The 21,279-nt window shown below is 39.2% G+C and overlaps 2 protein-coding genes across 6 annotated transcripts in view; one reads left to right on the top strand and one right to left on the bottom strand.

The window, feature by feature from the left end:
- The window catches only part of spri (Src homology 2 domain-containing protein sprint), a 123,168-nt gene that overhangs the window by 6,710 nt on the left and 95,179 nt on the right, over positions 1-21,279 (bottom strand). For all 5 annotated transcript variants that reach the window (XM_065868325.2, XM_017086754.4, XM_017086755.4 and 2 more), the window contains 3 exons: positions 2,632-4,090; positions 1,177-2,166; positions 856-1,110 (listed from right to left, as the gene is read on the bottom strand). In XM_065868325.2, coding sequence (XP_065724397.2) covers positions 856-1,110; positions 1,177-2,166; positions 2,632-4,090 — 2,704 coding nt within the window. The remainder of the gene's footprint in view (positions 1-855; positions 1,111-1,176; positions 2,167-2,631; positions 4,091-21,279) is intronic.
- On the top strand, positions 7,702-12,941 carry LOC139353394 (uncharacterized). The gene is made up of 2 exons (XM_070997519.1): positions 7,702-9,062; positions 9,140-12,941. The coding sequence occupies exons 1-2, from the start codon at positions 7,992-7,994 to the stop codon at positions 9,146-9,148; spliced, it is 1,080 nt and encodes a 359-aa protein (XP_070853620.1). The 5' UTR covers positions 7,702-7,991; the 3' UTR covers positions 9,149-12,941.

Here is a 21,279-nt window from a genome sequence, read left to right as displayed (position 1 = left end):
ACGATGTGCTGCTGATAACTGATAGCCAGTCATGGTGACCATGGGGCATACGAACGCAAATGATGCAACAATAACAGATTGCAATTGAGCGTGATCCCCATCATCATTACTCCACTTCCCAACCACACGAGACGACTTCTGAAGGCGAAGTGCTGTCAGGTGCTTGGGGACATATGACACGGTTTCAATGTTCTATAAAGCGAATTAATAGTGAAATATGTCCGATTTCTAAACGATAAGGGATTACAAACTTTAGTTTTTTATCAAACATAAGAGACAAATCAAGTCATTGATATGATATTTACTTACTAGAGATATTTCACCTGAATTGATACCTAAATAAGTTAGAATTCTCAAACATAAACTTTAGTTTTTTTTTAACGTACTATACAAATGGAATCCTTCGTATGATATTTAACAATTGGAAATAGTTCACTGCTATATTAATATCCAAGGAAGTCCGATTTTTACTTGTTAGAGATATTTCACCTGAATTGATACCTAAATAATCGAATCTTTTATATGATATTTACCAATTAGAAATAGTTCACTACTATATTAGTATCCAAAATAGTTCGATTTTTGAACGATATGGGATTACAAACCCTAGTTTTTATCAAACATGCTATACAAAGTCTATACTATACAAGCCCTTGATGTGATAGCTACCAATTATAAATATTTCACCTTATGTAATACCAACAAATTCATAACTCTGAACTTTGGGTATCAGTTTTTAGTTTTTATGAAACATACTATGCTAATCAAATCCATGTTATGATACCTATCAATTCTATATATTTCACCCCTTACTACCGAACTTTTCTTAAAAAATAAAAAAAACATACTACTTACATAAGACTTCACGATCCCGCATGCTGGGGTTCCGCAGAATTGTGGCCACTTTGGGTCGACCGTTGGTCTTGCCATTCCCAGTATTGTTGAGTTTCTGGTGTCCAGCACCATTCCTATTGGCCTTCAGTGTGTCCTGGTTGCAGCTGCCATTGCTGCCGTCTTTGGTGCTTTGTAGTTCCTCGATAATCGTGTCGTCCTCCGAAAGAGCGGGTCGGCACTTGGACAGATGGATGGTGTCCGAGTTGATGGTGGCATCTAAATGGGAAATACATTTGATTAGATAACAGAGCTTTTATCCTAAGGATTCTAAGCAGTCCCTACCATCGTGGGGCAGGAAGGAGTCCCACTGGGACGAGTCCCAGGGCTCCGAGAAGATGGTGCCATCGTCGGACTGGGCCGAATCGATGCCACCAAACGAGTTCTGGCAGAAGACATTGTCGTAGGAGGAGAGCCGGCATCCGAGTCCAACTTTATCCTGTCCCTGGACATGCGGCTGCAGTGCAGCCGTTTGCGGCGGCGTGGAGCACCGCACCAGCTCCGGCAGATTAAGGTCGGGCAATCGATTGGCAATGATCTGGTGGATGGTCAGCGTTCGCTTCTTGCCCAGCGAGTTCTCCTTCTCCTGCCAATCGATGGCCGCCGTATCGTAGTCCCCCCCAGCATGGCTTCCCTGATCCTGCTTGGCCATAAACTCCCAGCTGCTGTCCAGTTGCCAGTGATCGATGAGATTGCGAGCCCGCTTCGTGGGCTGTTGCTGTTGCGAATGCTGATGCTGTTGCTGCTGCTGCTGCTGCTGGGAAACCTTTGGCTTGGGCTTCAGCTCGTCCAGGCTGCCGGCCATCTTCTCCAGCTCGCTGGGCTGCAGCAGTGCCCCATTGCCGGATCCTCCGAAGCCCGCTTTTAGTGGTTCCGAGTGTCTTTGGCTGGCGTGCAGCACTTGGCTGCGATGCTGACGTCGCAGAATGGCGGTGGCTGCACTGGTCAGGCCTGCCTGACGCAGTGCATCCGCCGGTTCCGCGTAAAAGGGACTGCCCTGCTTGCTGCGACTGCCGGCGAGAGTTTGGCCCTCGGCCGTGGGTGTGGTGTCGCCACCGTCGTCCTCGCCACCCGCCGTCATGGACTGAGTCATGGCGGACGGTGGAGCCTGTCCCGAGAGATTCGGCAGGAGCAGTCCTGCTCGAGAGCGAGCTGGAACATCACCGGAGAACTGCAGCAGGGATTGGCTCGAGGTTTCGTTGGGCGTGGCAGTGGCAGTGGTTTCCTCCTCGCAGGGCGACAAGTGCGTCTGCTGTGTGGGTGTGGGAGTGCTCGCTGGGGAGGAAACAGGAAAAATGAGATAGTTAGAAGGATGTTAGCATAAAAGGGCTCTACGAAAATCTCTAGAGGTTTGAAATCACCTTAAAAACAGTCAAAAGTATGCTGCATTTAAGATAAAACTATACATATTTTGGGATCTAAGCATTATATAAACATTTCAAACATTCCCCATCACAAGGATTATATATATTTTTAGGGAATTTAATTATTATGGTATAGATTTTTTTACGTCCAGTAAATTTTAAGTAATTTTTAAGCACCCGATAAACATGTTAGATTATGGGGGTGCCAAACAAATCACTAGGTTTTCGGTGTCTAAAAGTAAGCAGTGAATAAAGGATAGTTATCTTTCTGTACCTTTGAGTATAAAATAAACTGTTGCATACTTTTATACACCTAAGATGTATTTTTAAAAGCCTGAGATTTTTGTTTTGGTGAATAAAATATAGAGAAACTTACGAGTCTCGGCCAGCAGATCCGGTCGTCGGTTCATCACCCCGCCCACCGAATCCAGTGCCGGGCGGAAACTGGTCAGCAGGCTGGCCCGATCGCTGGGATCGTGCGACCAGACGTCCTCGTAGTCGCTGATCTTGTCGCTCAGCGCACTGGCGCAGTACTGCAGCGGTGGGCTCTCGAGGATGTCCGACTCCTTGTAGTGCTGCGACTCCTTGCCAGCTCGGGACTTCCGGGATTTGCCGCCACTGCTGCTGCTGCCGCCGCCGCCACTGGGCGTTAGTGGTGTCAGGGGTGAGGTGGTGAGGAGCTTCCGGGCAGTCGGTGGCCAGCGGCCATCATTTGAGGAGGATCCCTGCGAGGACAGAGTATCCTTGCACTCGCCCTCCGGCGACAGGCGCTTGGCAAAGGTCTGGAAAGTGCTGGCCTGGCCATTGAGCAGGGCATTGAAGGGATTGCTGGACGCCGGCGTGGTGACCTCCACGAATTTTCCATTACCATTTCCCGCTGCCGCTCCACTCGCACCACCATTCTCCATCGAAAAGGTAACCGTGGTGGTCACCGTAAAATTTCCATTGGCACCTCCATTCTGATCCGGAGAATGGGGCTTCGACCAGCGCAATGGTGGTGCCGGTGGCTTGAGATTCAATGTATTCGGCGGCTTTGGTCGCTGCGGACGCACTTGATCCGCCACTTCCGGTGTCGTTTGGGCCACCTTAAAGGTGCTCAACTGTTGCTGGTCAACCAGTGAAGGGCACAGGGGCATGGGTGCCAAAGGAGCCCCCGCTGAGCCGGGCATATAATGCCCTGGATTGTCCACTGGTGACATGGTCAGGATCACCGAATCCACTGAATTTGGACTCAGAAGCTGCAGGTGCTGACCTCCGCTGGTGGTGAAGGAGCTGAGACTCGAGTTGGTGGTATCCGACGGAGTTCCCGCCTGGCTGAAGAAGCCGAGCAATTGGCCACTGCCGGTGGGACTGAAGAGACTGCTGCCCGGAATGGGTGGTGCTCCAGTCGGCGGTGGCTTGGCCAGAGCATCGCTGAAGAAGGTGGCCGTTCCAAGGCCACTGGTTTCGGTCAGCGAGAGCGGCGATTTGGCATCCAGCAGGTGCTGATCCCTCGATGGGGCCACCGTTGGTGTGGGCGGACCCAAGATGGCCGGACTGCTGGCATAGCTCCAGAACTCCTGACCCAGCAAGGCCAAGGAGCTCAGCTTCTTCCGGTTGTTGGCCTCCCGCAAAACTCGTGGCAACATCAGCTGCACCGGCAACTCATCGCAACACTGGGCATAGTGGGCAATCAGCGAGGGTATCGAACCGAACGTAAACCTCGAGCTCTCCAAACTCAAAACATTATCGTGCGACTGGATGAGATAATGCTCGATATAGGGTCCCGTATCCTGGGGCAGTCTCACCGAAACAGCCATCGTATTCGGCTGGCTGGAACCGCGAACTATGAAGGTCTGAAAATGAGAACAGATAATAAAGAACGAATAAGTTGATAGTAGAAGTTTTGAATTTTTTTATTTATAACCTGGTTTTGAGAGATTGAAGAAAAAAAAGGTGTAATAAAATAATATAGTTAACTGAGGATGCCACCAAAATCACTACAATCTTGAAATTACTTTTAAATTGTGTTTTAGGTGTCTAAAAGTATGCTAACAAATATATTAAACTTAACGGTACAATTCACTGCATACTTTTAGACACCTAGAATGATATTTTAAGATGATTTGAAAACCCTAGTGATTTACATGGCATTTTCTATTTGAATTTATGGATAACATTATGTTTAAATCCAAAATTTGGTTACCCATAATTTAAAAGCGACTACATCAAGCTCAAGATTTAACTACAATCCCATGATATATATATCATAAAAACATTCCGTTTTATCTTTCCACATCTTGGAGGTGGTTCAAAAAGTCCTTAAGTGAGTCTTTTTCCTCTGACTGCGCGTTAAATGTTGCGTTCACAATTCGCCCATGAATTCCCACTTATGGATGATAAATCGTCCCTACTCCCTGGTTCTTCCTTCCATTCTTGCAACAATGCCCTTCCTTTGGCACTTTTTTCTTTTGCTCCTGCCTTTTCACTTCTTGTTGTCGGCAAAAACTTTGCAGACGCTGCGACAAATCGCGTTCTTGGCTTATAGAATGGGCAATGGGTGGTAGGTAGTGCCTCTTCAGCCGCCAAACCTGGTCAAGTGTGGCCAAGACCAGAGCCAAAACTCCGGTTTGCTAATCGCCTGTGAAAACTTTCATAATGAGCGTCTCACTTTAAGTCATGCACAGGCTTTTGATAAGATCGAAATCATCATCAAGTTTATAATACTTTGATTAAATAAAAAACAGATATAAGAGGTATCCTAATTTCTTTGAAATACTGACCAATTTGTATTTTGTTTATTGGGAAAGTCAACTTTGATATAATTTTTAGGATTGCTTAAATATATATTATATATTTTTCCAAAAATAAAACATTTAAATGTAAGCAATAGCCAACAGCAATATGTCCAAGCTCCTATTAAACATTGCCACCGTTTTATAATTCCTTTAAACGCAATTTCATTATAATTCCCATTCATAATCTTTGTCCAATCAATTCTGTAAAGTTGGTAAACCCCACAACCCCACCTGGCCATCAGTCATCCAAGGGGAATTAAAAAGCGACAACGGTTTCGAGGGGTAAAGTTCTTAAGTGTTTTGCCTCAGTCTCCCAGATTCACTTTCTGTGATTCTCAGATTCTCCCCGTCTGTCTTCTCGCTGGCATTGTTGTATTTGCTTTTCAATTTTCAATTTCATCGCAGCAACCCTAAAAGCATGCAATTATATATGTATATGTATACATACACCCACGCTTACTAGACTATACGTACATATATAGATATATAATTTTTCTTCTTCAGATTTCAATAAATGCCAACTGGAAGGGAGATTTTGTGCACCCTGTGGCGTTGTTTATGATTTCTGTGCGAGTTGCGCACAATTTTTCAATAAGCAGTTGAAAGAAGATGATAAAAACCCATGAATCGGGTGGTTTTTTTTTATAAGCACTCTCCATTCGTTTTTAAAGCATACTTTTCAGCTACTACATCTGCTTTTGATTCCATTACCAAAATAAAAAGAAGAAAAGGTAGAGGGCCAAGGGTCAAACATTTTATACTGATTTAATAATGCGGTCGGTCACAAGGGGGCGTGGCCATCGTGCTTGACCATCAAGGAAATGCAATTTATAGGAAACACAGACGGGCTGCAAAAAGCCAGTTGGCCAGACAAAAACGAGCGTTAAAGTTCCTTAACAGGCTGAAAGCCAACCAAAATTGGACAAAAGGAAAACTTAATAAAAATCCGAGATGGAGAAAGCAAAGGACAGCCAATGCAAGGAAAGTCAGAAGATAATGCACAAAGGTTGCCAAGGAGGCTGGCTGTAAAAGATGGAGAAAGTACCCATACAATGTGAACACAGTGCGTTTCAGAAGTTTAAAAAAAATGGTAAAAAACGTATGTTTAATAATAGCAAACAAACCAACTTATATCATTTTTGAATCAACATAAAATCTTTTTAAAAGAAAATCAAGAATTTTTATCTTCTTAAAATAATTATTTAAGCTTGTCAAAGAGTTAGAAATTGTAATATTAGTAATACCATTATTAAATAATATTCTTGGCATTTTAAAATTGTAATATTTTTCGTTAAACTTTGTAAAATTGTAGTTCTACCTTTCCTTGGTAATCCCCTTGTTGGCAAATATCCATATTCAATGCCAGTTAAATATTTTACTGCAGACTTATAGTTTCCTACCGCACTGTACCAGCATGTGTGTGCCTCAGTGCCTGCATTTTATTGGCTCGAATTGACAAATTTCATTTGGTTGGCGAACAATAAAAAGGCGTAACGGCATTTGCAATTGACGACAGATCAGTTATATATGGGTATGTCCCATGTTAAATGGTATATTGTATAATATATATATAGTATTATTACCATATACTATATGGTGGATTTTAAAGAAATGCATTAGATTAAGAAACAGGCCAGACAGGTGGATGTGCTGCCAAGTATGTGGGTGTGTATATACTACATGCTCGCTCAACTGCGTTTGTTCACCTGTCACAACGGCTCTTCGTCAGCCATTTCCATTTCCTGCTGCACTTCCATACCCATTCACATTCTCAAAAAGCTGGCCATGGCTTTTTGCAGGCTTTTAGCCATCGTCTGGCGAAACAAGGAAGGCCTAGAAATGCACACTCCAGTTCATTGACTCAAAAAACGAGAGAAAAGTATGCCAGAGATGTGCAAGTGGATGGTTTTATAAATGTTTTCTTTTTTAAAAATAAGAAACAAATGTTTATTTATAAGAAAAAACATTTTTTCTTTGAAAATATAAGTTACCATTGCTATATGGTAAGATCAAAATTCTTTTATTGGCCACTTTTTTGTCCAAGTGTAATGCCATGAAGGGTAAGGAAAGGCAGTGCCTTTTGGTCTGGACACGGTAGATAAATACACCATGAGGGACCAGGTCCATGTCCAGGTCCACCTTTTCCCCAATTGCATTTCACTTGCACTTTTCCACTCGCCAACAGACTGATGGATGCGGTTTGCTTTTCGATTTGTTCTGCTAGCCAACCGCAAAAGACAGTTAACGGTTTAATTTCCGTGTTTGTTGGCCATTGCATTTTCAATTACACAGGAATATATCTGTGGATTCGTGTGGTTGGGCCAGAAAATGTCGTAAATTTAAACGTTTTTATTGACCATTAAACTCTGGGACTATTAATTTCGTGTTTAAGGGAGAGAACTCTCTATATCATACATATAACTATCAGCTTGATTTAAGCTAATGGATTCAGTAATTCATTCCTTTATTTTACTATTTAAATAAACCTAGTACAAATTATATATATAATCCGACTGTTTAGATCACATTTAATTGACTTTAAAGTCATTCCGGGAAGGAGGTTTAGTCCGGATAATAATTTTTTACAAGGGAGAGAAGTCGCTATTGTTAGCAGTGTATTAGAGAGGTTCATAGAATAAGCTGTATGCCGATGACTGTTTAGTATTAATATCGTTCACATGCTAACTTCCGCATTTATGTACCAATTCCGATATTCCGATTCAATGTAAAACTAAGTTAAGCTAATATATTATGATAAGGATATTGAAAAGAGCGGAGAACGGTCACACTGCGATATAAGAGAGCTAGCGAGCACATGTGTAAATTTAAGCCAAAATAAAACAGACAAATAAAAAGTGAAACAGAACGGCAATAACAACTTCAGAAGTGGGATTGACACCTTTTTAAACACCCGCCTACATTTCTGGTTATCTGAGGACACACAGTTTTTTTTTCTGAAATGGACAAGAAACAAATTGTTGAGTGGCTACAAGCCAATGAAATCTTGTTCCCAGCAAGTGCAACTTTAAGGCAATTGCGCAAGCTTGCGTTGGATGCCGGTTGCCAAGAAGCGGCTGATATCCCGGAAAACACATTGGAGGAAGAAGACGCCAAAATTGATATACTAAGTCAAGGAACCGCTAGCGAAGACATACACATACACACATTGGAAGAAGAAGAAGCATTGCTTGACGCCGCCATAAGGGTGGCTGAAAAGAAAAAGATATTGGCCGGATTGATGCAAAACAACAACAAGACGACAGATGACATTAGAATGGTAAAGCAGCTCGTGGTCCCGTTTTCTGCCACTGAAAATGAGGAAGCTCTTAAGTGGATTTTGGATTTTGAGAGAATCTGCAGAGATGTTAATGAGTGTAAAAATTTTCAATTGCGCTGCGTACGAATGCTTATGAAACCGGGCACAGATGCGGACTTGTTTGTGCGTGTTGACCGATCGAGTACTTACGACGAATTTAAGAAAAACTTTATAGAAACATTTGGTCATGGCAGTTCAACTGCTGATATTGTATTGCTGTTAAAGGAAACCATTTTTAACCCTGCGAAGAACACCGTTATGGGATACATACTTCTTATGGAGGAAATTGCTATGCGTGCTAACATCGACGAAAAATTGACAGTCCAGTTCATCATTGATGGTTTTCGTGATCGTTCAGCCAATATCGCCCTATTGTACACAGCTACAACAATCGGACAATTGAAAGAGTTGGCTCGGAAGTATGCAAGTCTAAGTAAGAAGTCGCACAATTTTTCCCACCGTGCAGAAAGTTCTGGAAATGAGCGGAACACAATCCGCTGCTATAATTGTTCCGCTTATGGGCATTACGCTTCGTCGTGTACTGCGTCGAAACGCGAGAAGGGGTCCTGTTTCCGTTGTGGATCCCTCCAACATATGCTGAAGGATTGTCAACAGAAGCCTACAATTAATCCGCGGATGGTGGGCGCAGCCAACAACCAGCCGATTCGAGATGACGAAGAGGGGCACAATATGTTTATTCCGATTGTTAACCAGGTAGGAGTATATTTTTACACTGATTGTCAACAGAAGCCTAACGTAACCTTACTTTCTGCCATGTTTGATACGGGAAGCGCCATTAATTTAATTCAGCACGCTGCGATTCCTTATAGTAACTTTAGCGATGTATTGTTTCCGACGGACTACTGTGGAGTTAATGGATTTAAAATTAAAACTTTCGGGAAAATATTTGTTAGACTTATTTTTCAAAACAGAGAAGAAGAAATTTCATTTTTTGTTGTACCCAACAACTATGTTGCAACTAATGTTCTTTTAGGACGTAAGTTTTTGGAAAAATTTGGAATAAAATTGATTTTTAAGGATAAGGTAAAAGAAATTGTAGAATTGCATTTATTTAAGAATATTGAAGCATATCGAGACAGTGAACCATTGAAGAGTTTAGTGAATATTGAAGCATATCGAGACAGTGAATCATTGAATAGATTGAACATTGACAGTGAACCATTGAAGAGTTTAGTGAATATTGAAGCATATCGAGACAGTGAATCATTGAATAGATTGAACATTGACAGTGAACCATTGAAGAGTTTAGTGAATATTGAAGCATATCGAGACAGTGAATCATTGAATAGGTTGAACATTGACAGTGAACCATTGAAGAGTTTAGTGAATATTGAAACATATCGAGACAGTGACCCATTGAAAAGCAGTAGAAGATTTGAAGAATTATGTAATGAGAGTAAAATAGATAGTAATGATAGCATACCATACATATATAGTATTGATGTATTTAAGGATGATGAAAGTATTGACATTGACCCGAAGTTAAGCGATAAGGATAGGTGCGAACTAAATGAAATAATAAGATTAAATTACTTAAATTTATCCAACATCCCAGCTATCCAACATAGCTATGAAATGAGACTAAGACTTAAGTCGGAAGAGCCTGTACGATCTGTACCAAGAAGACTTTCATATCAGGAAAAGAAAGAAGTAGATTTAAAAATTGATGAGTTATTGAAAAAGGGATTTATAAGAGAAAGCAATTCGCCCTATAGTTCCGCTATTGTACTTGTTAAGAAAAAATCCGGAGAAAAGCGTATGTGTGTAGACTATAGACAACTTAATAAGATAACCATTCGTGATGGATACCCGCTTCCCCTCATAGATGACTGCTTAGAAAGATTAGAAGGAAACAAGTATTTCACACTTTTAGATTTGAAAAGTGGATACCACCAAGTGAAAGTTGCAGAAAGTTCAGTGCAGTATACAGCTTTTGTAACACCCTCCGGTCAATATGAATACACAAGAATGCCTTTCGGACTCATGAATGCACCCGCAGTATTCATGAGATTTATTAACTTTATTCTGCAACCTTTGATTCGCGAAGGAAATGTAGTAGTCTATATCGACGATATTGCTATAGGTTCGAAGACATTGAATGAACATTTTACGACGGTAGGAAGAGTTTTACGAATTTTAGCAGAGTACCGATTGGAAATTAAGATAAGTAAATGCCAGTTCGCTTACGAAAGCATTGAATTTTTAGGGTACACACTCAGTGGAAAAGGAATCAGTCCAAATTATGAGCACACATCAACTATTAAACATCTTCCGATACCAAAAGATCGCCATGGAATGCAAAAATGCTTAGGATTATTTTCGTACTTTAGGAGATTTATTCCGGCATACTCAAAAATAGCGAAACCATTGCAAGAGCTCACAAAAGTAGGCGCTAAGTATGAACTCAGTGAAGATTGCATCAATATTTTTGAATATCTTCGGGAGAAATTAATTTCATTTCCTATACTATCTTTGTACAACCCGAACCGAGAAACTGAATTGCATTGCGACGCAAGTAGCGAGGGATTTGGTGGAATCTTATTGCAAAAACAGGATGATAGCAAGTTCCACCCAATAGCCTACTTTTCACAAAGAGCAACAAAATTAGAGGCAAGATATGAAAGCTTCAAATTGGAAACTTTAGCTGTAGTCTACTCATTACGAAAATTTAGAATATACCTAGAAGGAATTCCATTTAATATAGTGACAGATTGTAATGCAGTAGTATTATGTCTAGGAAAAGGACGCCTTAATTCAAGTATTGCCAGATGGGCTTTAGAGTTGGCCAATTATAATTATACCCTTAAGCATCGTAGTGGAAAATATATGACACATGTTGATACATTGAGTAGATACCCTTCAGCCTTAAATGAGAATTTTGAATATGAACCTGTAGTGAATATTCAGGGAAGAGACAACAAAGATCAAATAGTTTCAGTAATTGACAGTGACGACATTAATCTTCAGCTTCAGATAACGCAAAATAGGGATAGTATTATAGTAAAATTGAAAGAACAATTAGAACTTGGAATTGTGAAGAACTTTATATTGAATGATGGAATTGTTTATAGATTAGGTGAGAATGATATTGAACTGTTATATGTACCAGCTGAAATGGAATCCCATATAATTAGAAGAGTTCATGAAAATTTATGCCATTTAGGTACAGAGAAATGTTTAAAGGAAATAATGAGACATTATTGGTTTCCGAACATGAAATCTAAAATAGAAGCATTTATTGGAAATTGTTTAAACTGTATCATGTTTACGGTACCCACACATGCGAATAATCGAACACTACATAATATACCCAAGCGACCAATTCCTTTTGATACATTACATATAGATCATTTTGGACCATTGCCCTCAGTCATATCGAAAAAGAAACATTTGTTAGTAATTATTGATGGATTTACCAAATTTGTTAAATTGTTTCCGGTAAATTCAACGAGTACGAAAGAAGTTAACATTTGTTTTTTGAAATATTTTCAATATTACAGTCGACCACGTAGAATCGTAAGTGATAGAGGTACATGTTTCACGTCATTAGAATTTGCAAAATTTTTATTGGAAAATAATATCGAACACGTTAAGGTAGCAACTGCGTCACCTCAGGCGAACGGCCAGGTGGAGAGAGTAAATAGGACTGTAAAAGCGATGCTAGCCAAGATAACTGAACCAATTAAGCACGAGGATTGGAGCAAACTCTTAGTTAAGGCCGAATATGCCATTAATAATTCAATGCATTCAACTACGAAAGAATTACCCTCAGTGTTGTTATTTGGAGTTCAGCAGAGAGGTTGTAATATTGACGCATTAACAGAATACTTAGATGATAGAAATGATATACCACAGTGTGATTTAGTAAATGTCCGCAAAAACTCTTCAGATAAAATTGAACAGTGTCAGAAAAGAAGCAAGGAATATTTTCAGAAGAATCACAAAAATCATGTAGAATTCGCAGAAGGCGATTTTGTTGTAATGCGAAACATTGACACCACAATTGGTACAAATAAAAAATTTGTGCCAAAGTACAAAGGACCATACATCGTTAAAAAAGTTTTGCCAAACGATAGGTATGTTTTAAGTGATATTGAAAATTGTCAAATTAGCCAAATTCCCTATGATGGAATTGTAGAAGCATGTCGGTTGCGGAAATGGGCAGATTGGCGTAATCAGTGTGAAAGTAACTCCTAAAATGTTAATCTAATACTTATGTCTAATTTATTTATAACTAACCAACTTTGTGCACATATATATCATAACTATTCTAATTAGCTTATACGTACAGATACAAAACTAGAAACTCACGATCGAGGACGATCTAATTGTCAGGATGGCCGAGCTGTTAGCAGTGTATTAGAGAGGTTCATAGAATAAGCTGTATGCCGATGACTGTTTAGTATTAATATCGTTCACATGCTAACTTCCGCATTTATGTACCAATTCCGATATTCCGATTCAATGTAAAACTAAGTTAAGCTAATATATTATGATAAGGATATTGAAAAGAGCGGAGAACGGTCACACTGCGATATAAGAGAGCTAGCGAGCACATGTGTAAATTTAAGCCAAAATAAAACAGACAAATAAAAAGTGAAACAGAACGGCAATAACACTATATTCTTTATATAACAATCTGAAGTCTCAAGTCAATCTAAGTGACACAGGAAATAATTATAATACTTAGCTTAAGTTTTGTAAAATAAGCAGTTAACTTAAAATAAATTCCTATAAATAAGAAATGTTTAAGTGATTTTCTTGATAGAAAATCCATAGATCCACCTTAAACGGTTTCACTTTCTGTTTGCCATGGCTATCCTCTGTAAAACACCTCCTGCCAACTCTTTCCCATTCCCCCCCGGTAATCATTTATCTCTTTGCATTTATTTTGCATTTAATTGCATGTAAATTATTGTGCATTGGGCAGCACATGGCACCGAATGTTCGCACCTCCTCCCGCACCTCCCCCCATATTTCACTCAACTTTGACCTCCACCCCGGAACAATCTTTTAACCCATTCCATACGAACGATTCGCTCGATTCCCTGCGGCGTTGCAAATCAGACACACAACACACACACACACTCGAAAATAACGATTCGTCGCATTTGCACCCATTTCCGGGATGCGATGCCCATTGGTGCCCCATCTCCACTGGAGAAGGTAACAACATTTCCGGTTTCCATTTCTCGCCGCGTGCCTTCGGGGCTGCATTTCTCGAAATGTCCGCAGTGTCCCGGCCTTCGCCTCCTCCTCCACTTTCGCCACCTCCTCCTCCTCCGATCTCGGCTCAATCACCATCTTCATCCTTGGCCAAGTCACCCCTTTTTTGGCCCCAAACACAATGCGCAACGTGTCGCAGCTGCTGACTGTCTGCCACCGAACCCCCATATGAAAATCCCCCCCCCTCCTGTCGCTTTCGCCCCGTCTGTTTGTGGTTTTGGCCATCGAATCGAAAGTGCAGCCGGTTGCCAAGTGCCAAAACACGGCAAAAATAACATTTACTATCAGTAAAACAATAAATAATCATTTCAGTTACTAGAAAATATAGTACTTTATACCTTAAATGTTAGTTAAAGATATCTAAAAAATTGTTTATTGGTTGTTTTGTGTTAAACTATGTATATAGATACAGGAAAAAACAATGCCAATGAAAGAACATTTAAAAAAAAACCAAAACATAATATTTCCTAACTCAAATGATAGTTAAATTTGCCATGGATTATTGGTTATTTAATATTAAAATATTAATCTAAACACAAAGTATGAAAGTCTCCGAAATTTGGTTTAGTATCCGTAAAAGGATATATTGTAATTTGTGTTATTTAAGAAAAGTGTCCTTGCTTTCAAAAATCAAACAAGAAAAGTTTTAAAACTTTAACTTTAACTTTAACTGTTCTTTAAACATCATAGAAAATTAAAAAAAAAATGAGTATCAGTAAAAGGATAACTTATAATTATTGTTATTGCAGAAAAATATCTTTGCTTTCAAAAATCAGACAAGAAAAGTTTCAAAAATAAGATGTTTCCTCATTGTTCTTTAAACATCTCAGAAAAAATCATATCATCCTTTTTTTTTGTTTTGGATGTTTATAAAAACAAATGTAAATGTTTATGAAATGTGCAACTTCTATTAAAATAAATTAATATTGCTTAACGTTAAAATTATTTTTATTATTATTTTTCTTAGAATTCTAACATTTTCAAGTATGGGTCGGATTATACAAATTCCAGTCATTTTTTTTAGATCAGATTTAAAATAGATTTTCTCAGTGCCGTCGCAGGATGTCTGGTTTCTGGTCGGCATAATCAAGTTTTGGCCCGCAAATAGACTCGTCGTCGCTCGTTGGACTCGTTGAAGCGCCAAGTCTAGTCTATAATCATCAAATCATGCCACAAATGTTATACCCAGCAGCAACGCCATTGCATTGCCCCCTGACCTCTCTCTCATCCAGGCTGTCTGTCTATCAATCATGACGCCATCAAAATGCTTGACAACAAATCTTGACTGCTTAATGGTCATGGACAACGAAATGTAATGGAATAGAAAGGCTGCCAAGCCAACTGCAGTCGAGTGGAATGGAGTGCAGCTCCCAGGGATCTGGATCTGGGAGTCTGAATCTGGACCCCGGAATCCTGTGCCAGATGGCCAACGAGCTTATATAAGGGGCTAGCACTTAAAGGACAGCGGACTGGGGAAAGTACCTTCGGTGGGTATATGTAAGTCCCCCGGAATTGCAATGTGCATTGGCCGGATTAGATGTGGTGCTTGAGTGGCAGATTAGGCTGCTTCAAAGGTCTCGGATGACCGGAGCAATTTATTCAATTAGAGTGGATAGCTTCGGGGCTGTAGCATAAAATCTCCTCTTAAGAGAGATTTTCTCTGTCTGAATAAAAAAATATTTGTTTTAATCCCTTACTTTATGTGTATGTAATAATTGGACAGTTTTTTTATAATTCCTATAAGGAACAGCTTTTCCATTTTGAACCTTACCAACACTTAAGAAAAATTGACTATTTCCTTTAAAAAATAAAAAAATAACTTTCAAGTGGCTTTAAGTCACCCCATAGATAAATATTTTAACTAATAGTTTCATATTTCTTATAGTATTATTATATAGTATTTATTGTTTGGTACCAACTCTTTGGCTTTTAAGTATTTCCTTTTAAAAAATTGAATATATTGTTTTATGGTTTTCTTAAGAAATCCCAATAATTAAGAACATTCTATTCTTGATATACTCTGAATATAGAAAACGGTTGCCTACTTTTTAGGGCCATATGCGCCATACTGGCGAAGCCAGTGAAATTGAATACGGAACGGCATAATGACACCCATCCCCTTTGACCTTTCCCTCCCAGCCCCCCCTCCCCCCTCCCACAGCAACATTCGACCCCCGTGGAAGCCCCAGGGGCGCCGTCTAATGAGTGTCGGCGGTTTCTGTGGTTCGAGCAAACAAAAAAAACGGGGAAAGTGGGGAAAAAACTTGCATAAAATAACCAAATTATGCCAAGGCAGGACAGCAAAACTGGACCCGCCATTATCCTGCCATTCGCTGCTCATTAGAAGGGGCCAGGAATAGGAGTTCCCAGCCGGATCACATAATAAAAATCTCATATTTTATTGAAATTGGTAATGCGAGAGCGCTTTGAGAGCTTTGGCATCGAAATGCAAAGTGAAACCATGAGCAACGCCGCGGAATGCGTGACAGAGATGGGGAGAATTAGTGAGAAAGAGAGGGGGGTATCTACATAAGTGGCAAAAGGGAGAGAGATAGCTAGTAGCTTCCTTTTGGCCCTTTCAAAAAATTTCCCATTTGCATCTCGTTTATATTAATTTTGACGCTACAATTGTCTTTTCTGGAATTGTGCTTGGAGATTTTTCAGGAATATGCATTTAAACTACCCTTAATAGAAGTGCTAGTAGTTATAATATATAGAAAACGAAAGTGATTTAATATCCTAACTAAAATGTCAAGAATACAAGTCAATCCCTAGCCTATTTTATATTTAGAATATATTTTATGTTTTTATCATTGACAGCTAATGTAAATTGCTTTTTAAAATATTTCATTTAATATTAATATAAATTAGTTCACATCCTTTTGTTTGATTGAATAAATAAGTTTGTTAATATATACTTAAAATTCACACAAATTCAAATTTTTATAAGATTATAACCAACAAGATTATTTATATAATTTTAAAAATTTATATTGCTTAATGGTAATAGTTTAAAAACCTTTCTTATAAAAAAAATCAACTACAGAACTGACTTGAAGCATACGCAGTTCTTCTTTACCAGGACTATTTGCATAGAAAATTGAATTTGGCTGTCAAAGTCCAGTGTTTTGGCCTTTCTGCTGTGGAACCACCCTAGACCCAGCCACCCTAATCTGCTGGCATTTTCTGCCGCCTTATTTATGCGTTTTCCCCCACCCATTTTTCCTCCTCCTTTCACCTGCCAATGGCCTCGGTAAGCGGATTTCGTTTTGCAGTTCAAGAGTCGTGGCTTTGGGGTTTTCCCTTCAAAATCCAACGCACTCATGCCCTCTTCTGTGAGCGCTTTCCACTGCCGCCTTAAGCTGATTTCCCTTTATTTCCGTTCGACTCATAAGCCCCAGTCTTTTCATCATTTCATCATTGGCCGTCCGTCGCTTTTCCTCCATTTTCCCCCTCCCATTTTCCCCACATTTTCCAGCCGCCAGCGGGACAAAGTGCATTAAACTCATTTGCCAAACGGCTTTCAATTATAATTTTTGTTAATAATTCATTAGCCAAATGTGTTGCTGAAATGCAGTCAGACACACTTGCAGCCAGGATGCTAATGTTGTACTCGATCCCTTTGTACTCCCCAAAGGGCAAAAAAGCGCCATGTGCGACACAAAAGTGACGCAAAGGTAGTGGAGAAAGGACGTTATAGCAGCTGCCATGAAAAGTTTTCACTTTTTATGAGGCTTATATATATATATCCCAAAAATATTTGGTCGTAAACAGGGTTGGCAGTCGCAGTAAGTGTGTAAATTTAACATAATAATAAAGGGTTGCAAAGTTAATAATATAAATTGGTATTTAACACTTGTTTAGCTGAAAGCCCAGGTACTATGGTACTAAATAAAGTAATAAATAACCCTTTGATTTTTTACAAAACAAAGAACATAATTAAATTATTGTTTTATAAATTTTACTTGTTCGTTAATAGTTAAGCAATAAAAAAATATATATTAATAAATATATATATTTTAAAGATTACAGACCCTTTTTGTTTATGCAAGTTCAATGTAAATGTTTAAATCTATTCAAAGAAATTCCTTGAAAAATAAGATATGATAAAAAATAGGAATGTTTTTTTTACTGATTGGAATACCTATTGGTAAGTATTTCACATAAACATATTTTGTAGAATATGTATGGGATATAGGATACATACTTAGATCATTTTGAAGGTCGGGTGGGTTATGCCAAATAATATTGGGGTTTTATATGGATAGATTCATGGCGCCCTCTAAAAAAAATGCAAATTATGTTATTAAACAAAAGAAAAACTATGTTTATTTAAAATGTATCTCGTATGTTGCCTTTTTTAAAAATCAAAGATATAATATTTTTAGCCCATTCTGTGATAAATGTTATAATCGATTGAAGTAGGACCAAATCCAGTGAAAGTGGCTTTAAGGCCGACAAGCTGCGTATAAACACGTCAATAAATGCGACATCCTGTGGCTCCTGCCTCCCGTTCTTCCATCATCTGTGGACGGGATGTGGATGTGGATGTGGATGTGGAGTTTCCCTCTTGGCTTGCCATGTGGTTGCTAATATAATTTTGGACACACTCGTAATAGAAGAGGGGGGAACCAAATCGAACTGGAGGCCGGACTCGTCCTGGCTCATCCTGGACATCCTGGACATCCTCCCATCCTGCGGCTGTCTGCTTTCCCTTATCGCCTCATCAGCTGGCTAACTGACTGACTCTCTGTGCCTGTTGTTGATGGCCATTTGCCACCCAATGGGACTCCTGTTCCAGGTCTTGGCATTGGAAACCACCTGCCCATCCCACCGATGGCCATGTGACTGGGTGATAAATAAAAACTGTCTGCGCCTATGTGGCTACTGTTTGAATGTAGTATGTATGTATGTTTTTACCATCATTCCTTTCTTTTTTCATTTTTTTTTTTAACATTGTCTGACTTTTTACCATGTAAGCTGAGACCAAAAAATAAAAACACCACCCCAAACCCCAGATGAAATGTCATTGAAACACATGCCAAACAAAGGCTGCAGCCGAAAAAATTCAATTTCACTGTGTTCCGCATTTGCACACCACTTCCCCTTTTCTCCCCTATTTCTCGATTTTTGTTTGGCCAAAAGCATTGGCCATTTAAGGATGTCAATGTGGATTGGCCAAAAGTGAGTGGGCGTGGCAGCTGCAGCTGCAGCTTAACATGTTCATTTTGGCCCGCTCGGCCCTGAATTCATAAATCAAACGCAAGGCGTCAATAAAGCAGCCAAAAAATAGTTCAAGAGCCATGGCAAAACAAATACACAGGATTCGTTGCGGGGATCAAAGGATGTTTGCTTTTTCCCCAAATCAAACTCATATCGGTGGAATGCAAAAAAAAAAAAAAAAAGAGTGCAAAATAAATGAATGAATCGATTACCATGAATGCAGAGGGAATTTCAAATGTGTTGCACACTTTTTTTGGGCGGCAAAAGATTACGCGAATTGAGATTCCAACTGTCAGCGGGGGAAAAAGCTTAGTTTTGCGCCACATGGATTGTCCATTTAAAACGCGCTTAACTTTGCCAGAGGAACAACAGTACAAGGGATTACAAAGTATTCGGGTGTTATAATAAAAGAATTAACACAAAAAAACAGCATGGAAAATACGTATATTTGAGCGGAAACACTGATCGTATTAAAAATTAATAATATTATGTTAAGAATATTTAGAATTTATTATATATAAGACGAATCTGTAGTTAGAAATATGTCATATGAGAAACTATACAAATTTACTTTATAAAACAAAGGATAAATTAATAAATTTCAAGGTAACAAATATAAAAAACAAATTGACAATTCAATTGAAAATGTAGTTTTATTTACTTAAACCACGAACCAATATTGAAATGATTAACATTTCTTAGCTCCAAATGACATATCCCAATATATATATATATATACATCATAGCGATATAGATATTATATAATATATGCACAGAGAGAAATACTTAAGTACATTGTTCTTGAATTGAGAACATTCGTTCTTGAAAACCGTGTAAATACATTTTGGTATCAATGTTCTCAATATTAGAACAAAATGGTAAGAAGAGAAAAGTTAAATTAAGTTTATTTAACAACTTTTTAATAAGTATACAGTAATGACTTATCTAATGGTTTAGTTTTTGAGATATACAATGTAAGTACGGCCAATTCAACTTGATTCAAGAACAATAAAAACATATTCAACTTCAAAAATTTCGCTCGTTTTAAAGAACATTTTTAACTCAGATGAGAAAGTCAGAATTCTCTCTGTGTGGTATATCATTTTAATTTGTTAGGAACATTATTTAATCCCTAGAATCTTGAGCAGTTGGAACTGATAAAATTACCCAATCTTCTAGGGTCATCAAATATCCATTGCTCACTGTACAGGTGACGAGCGCTAATGATGTCGGAAGTGAACCAATCCCCCAATCCCCAATCCCCCACCAATCACCCAATCAAACTCCCTCTTCAGCCGATTACCCAGACATTAAATGGTTGCCCCAGCTGTTGACCAACTCCCACTCATCGTTTGGTCCATAAAGCATCGACATTTGCTGCTAATTACATTCTGTGGTCGGCATAACAAATCCCGGGGCAAAATCGGGAGTAAAAAAAACCTATATGTATATATGAACTAAGGGGGCAATGGAAATTCGAGACATACGCACACATGTGACCCACCACGCATATTTATGATTGATGGCAATGGGGGCAGGCAGTCGGATGTGAAAGGTATCCGGAAAAAAAATCACAAGAGATGTGCAAACAAAGCAGGGAAAAAATCTGTTAAACTTTGGATGCGATACGGTACAACGAGTAATTAAAATACCAGGCAGGCAAAATGGATCGCACTTCTTTCACAGCCATATGACGCCACAATGCACTGTGTCCAGTTCGAACATATTGATTGATTTTTAATTACAAACTACGCATGCACATACATATAGCCAACGAATCCGATTGCAAACCAAATGGTTGGATGAATTGGGTGGGGGGGGGACTACTTCAATTTCAATTAAATGGCTTTTTATTAAACGCATAAACAATTGGCGAAGGAGGAGTGCGCAGTCGAGGTCCTGCATCCTAATGGGGATTTAAGGACTTTTCCGAAGCGTTCGCCGTATAATTGAGGCAGCACACCGTTACCAACGACGTACTTTTGCTCCCGTTGACGCATGCAATTAGCAATCGATGGAAAAAGGAGCATCCGATGGATGGAAAAAGGCAGGGGCAGCATGGGCTGGAAAAAAGGGGGGTGTGGCATGTGGCAGGTGGAACTGCAGACAATTTCCGAGGCACGACGCCACTGAAAGAGCAAGCAGCAAAATGCAAAAGTTGGCGAAAAACTTTGTATACCCCACAAGTACCCTCTACACAGCAAAAAGAAAGTGGAGAACCCTTAACAGTCTAATTTATCTAAGAGAATTTTTTATTATTGATAAATATTTTGAGCTTGGTAAACCGTTTGGAAACCATTTAGTCGTTAATACTACGTTTTTTCTTTTTAACGTAGAAATATCTTATTATTTAAGAACTTTCTTTATCTCTATTGAGTTAAATTGCTGAATGCAGTTTCTCAACACCATGTTAGCCTTTATCTGTCTTAAAACTCTTACCTAAAAGAAATGTTCTAGTTAA

Source organism: Drosophila suzukii, chromosome X, assembly GCF_043229965.1.
Source record: "Drosophila suzukii chromosome X, CBGP_Dsuzu_IsoJpt1.0, whole genome shotgun sequence".
Taxonomy (NCBI): Eukaryota; Metazoa; Arthropoda; class Insecta; order Diptera; family Drosophilidae; genus Drosophila; species Drosophila suzukii.
This window is presented reverse-complemented; position numbering and strand designations above follow the sequence as displayed.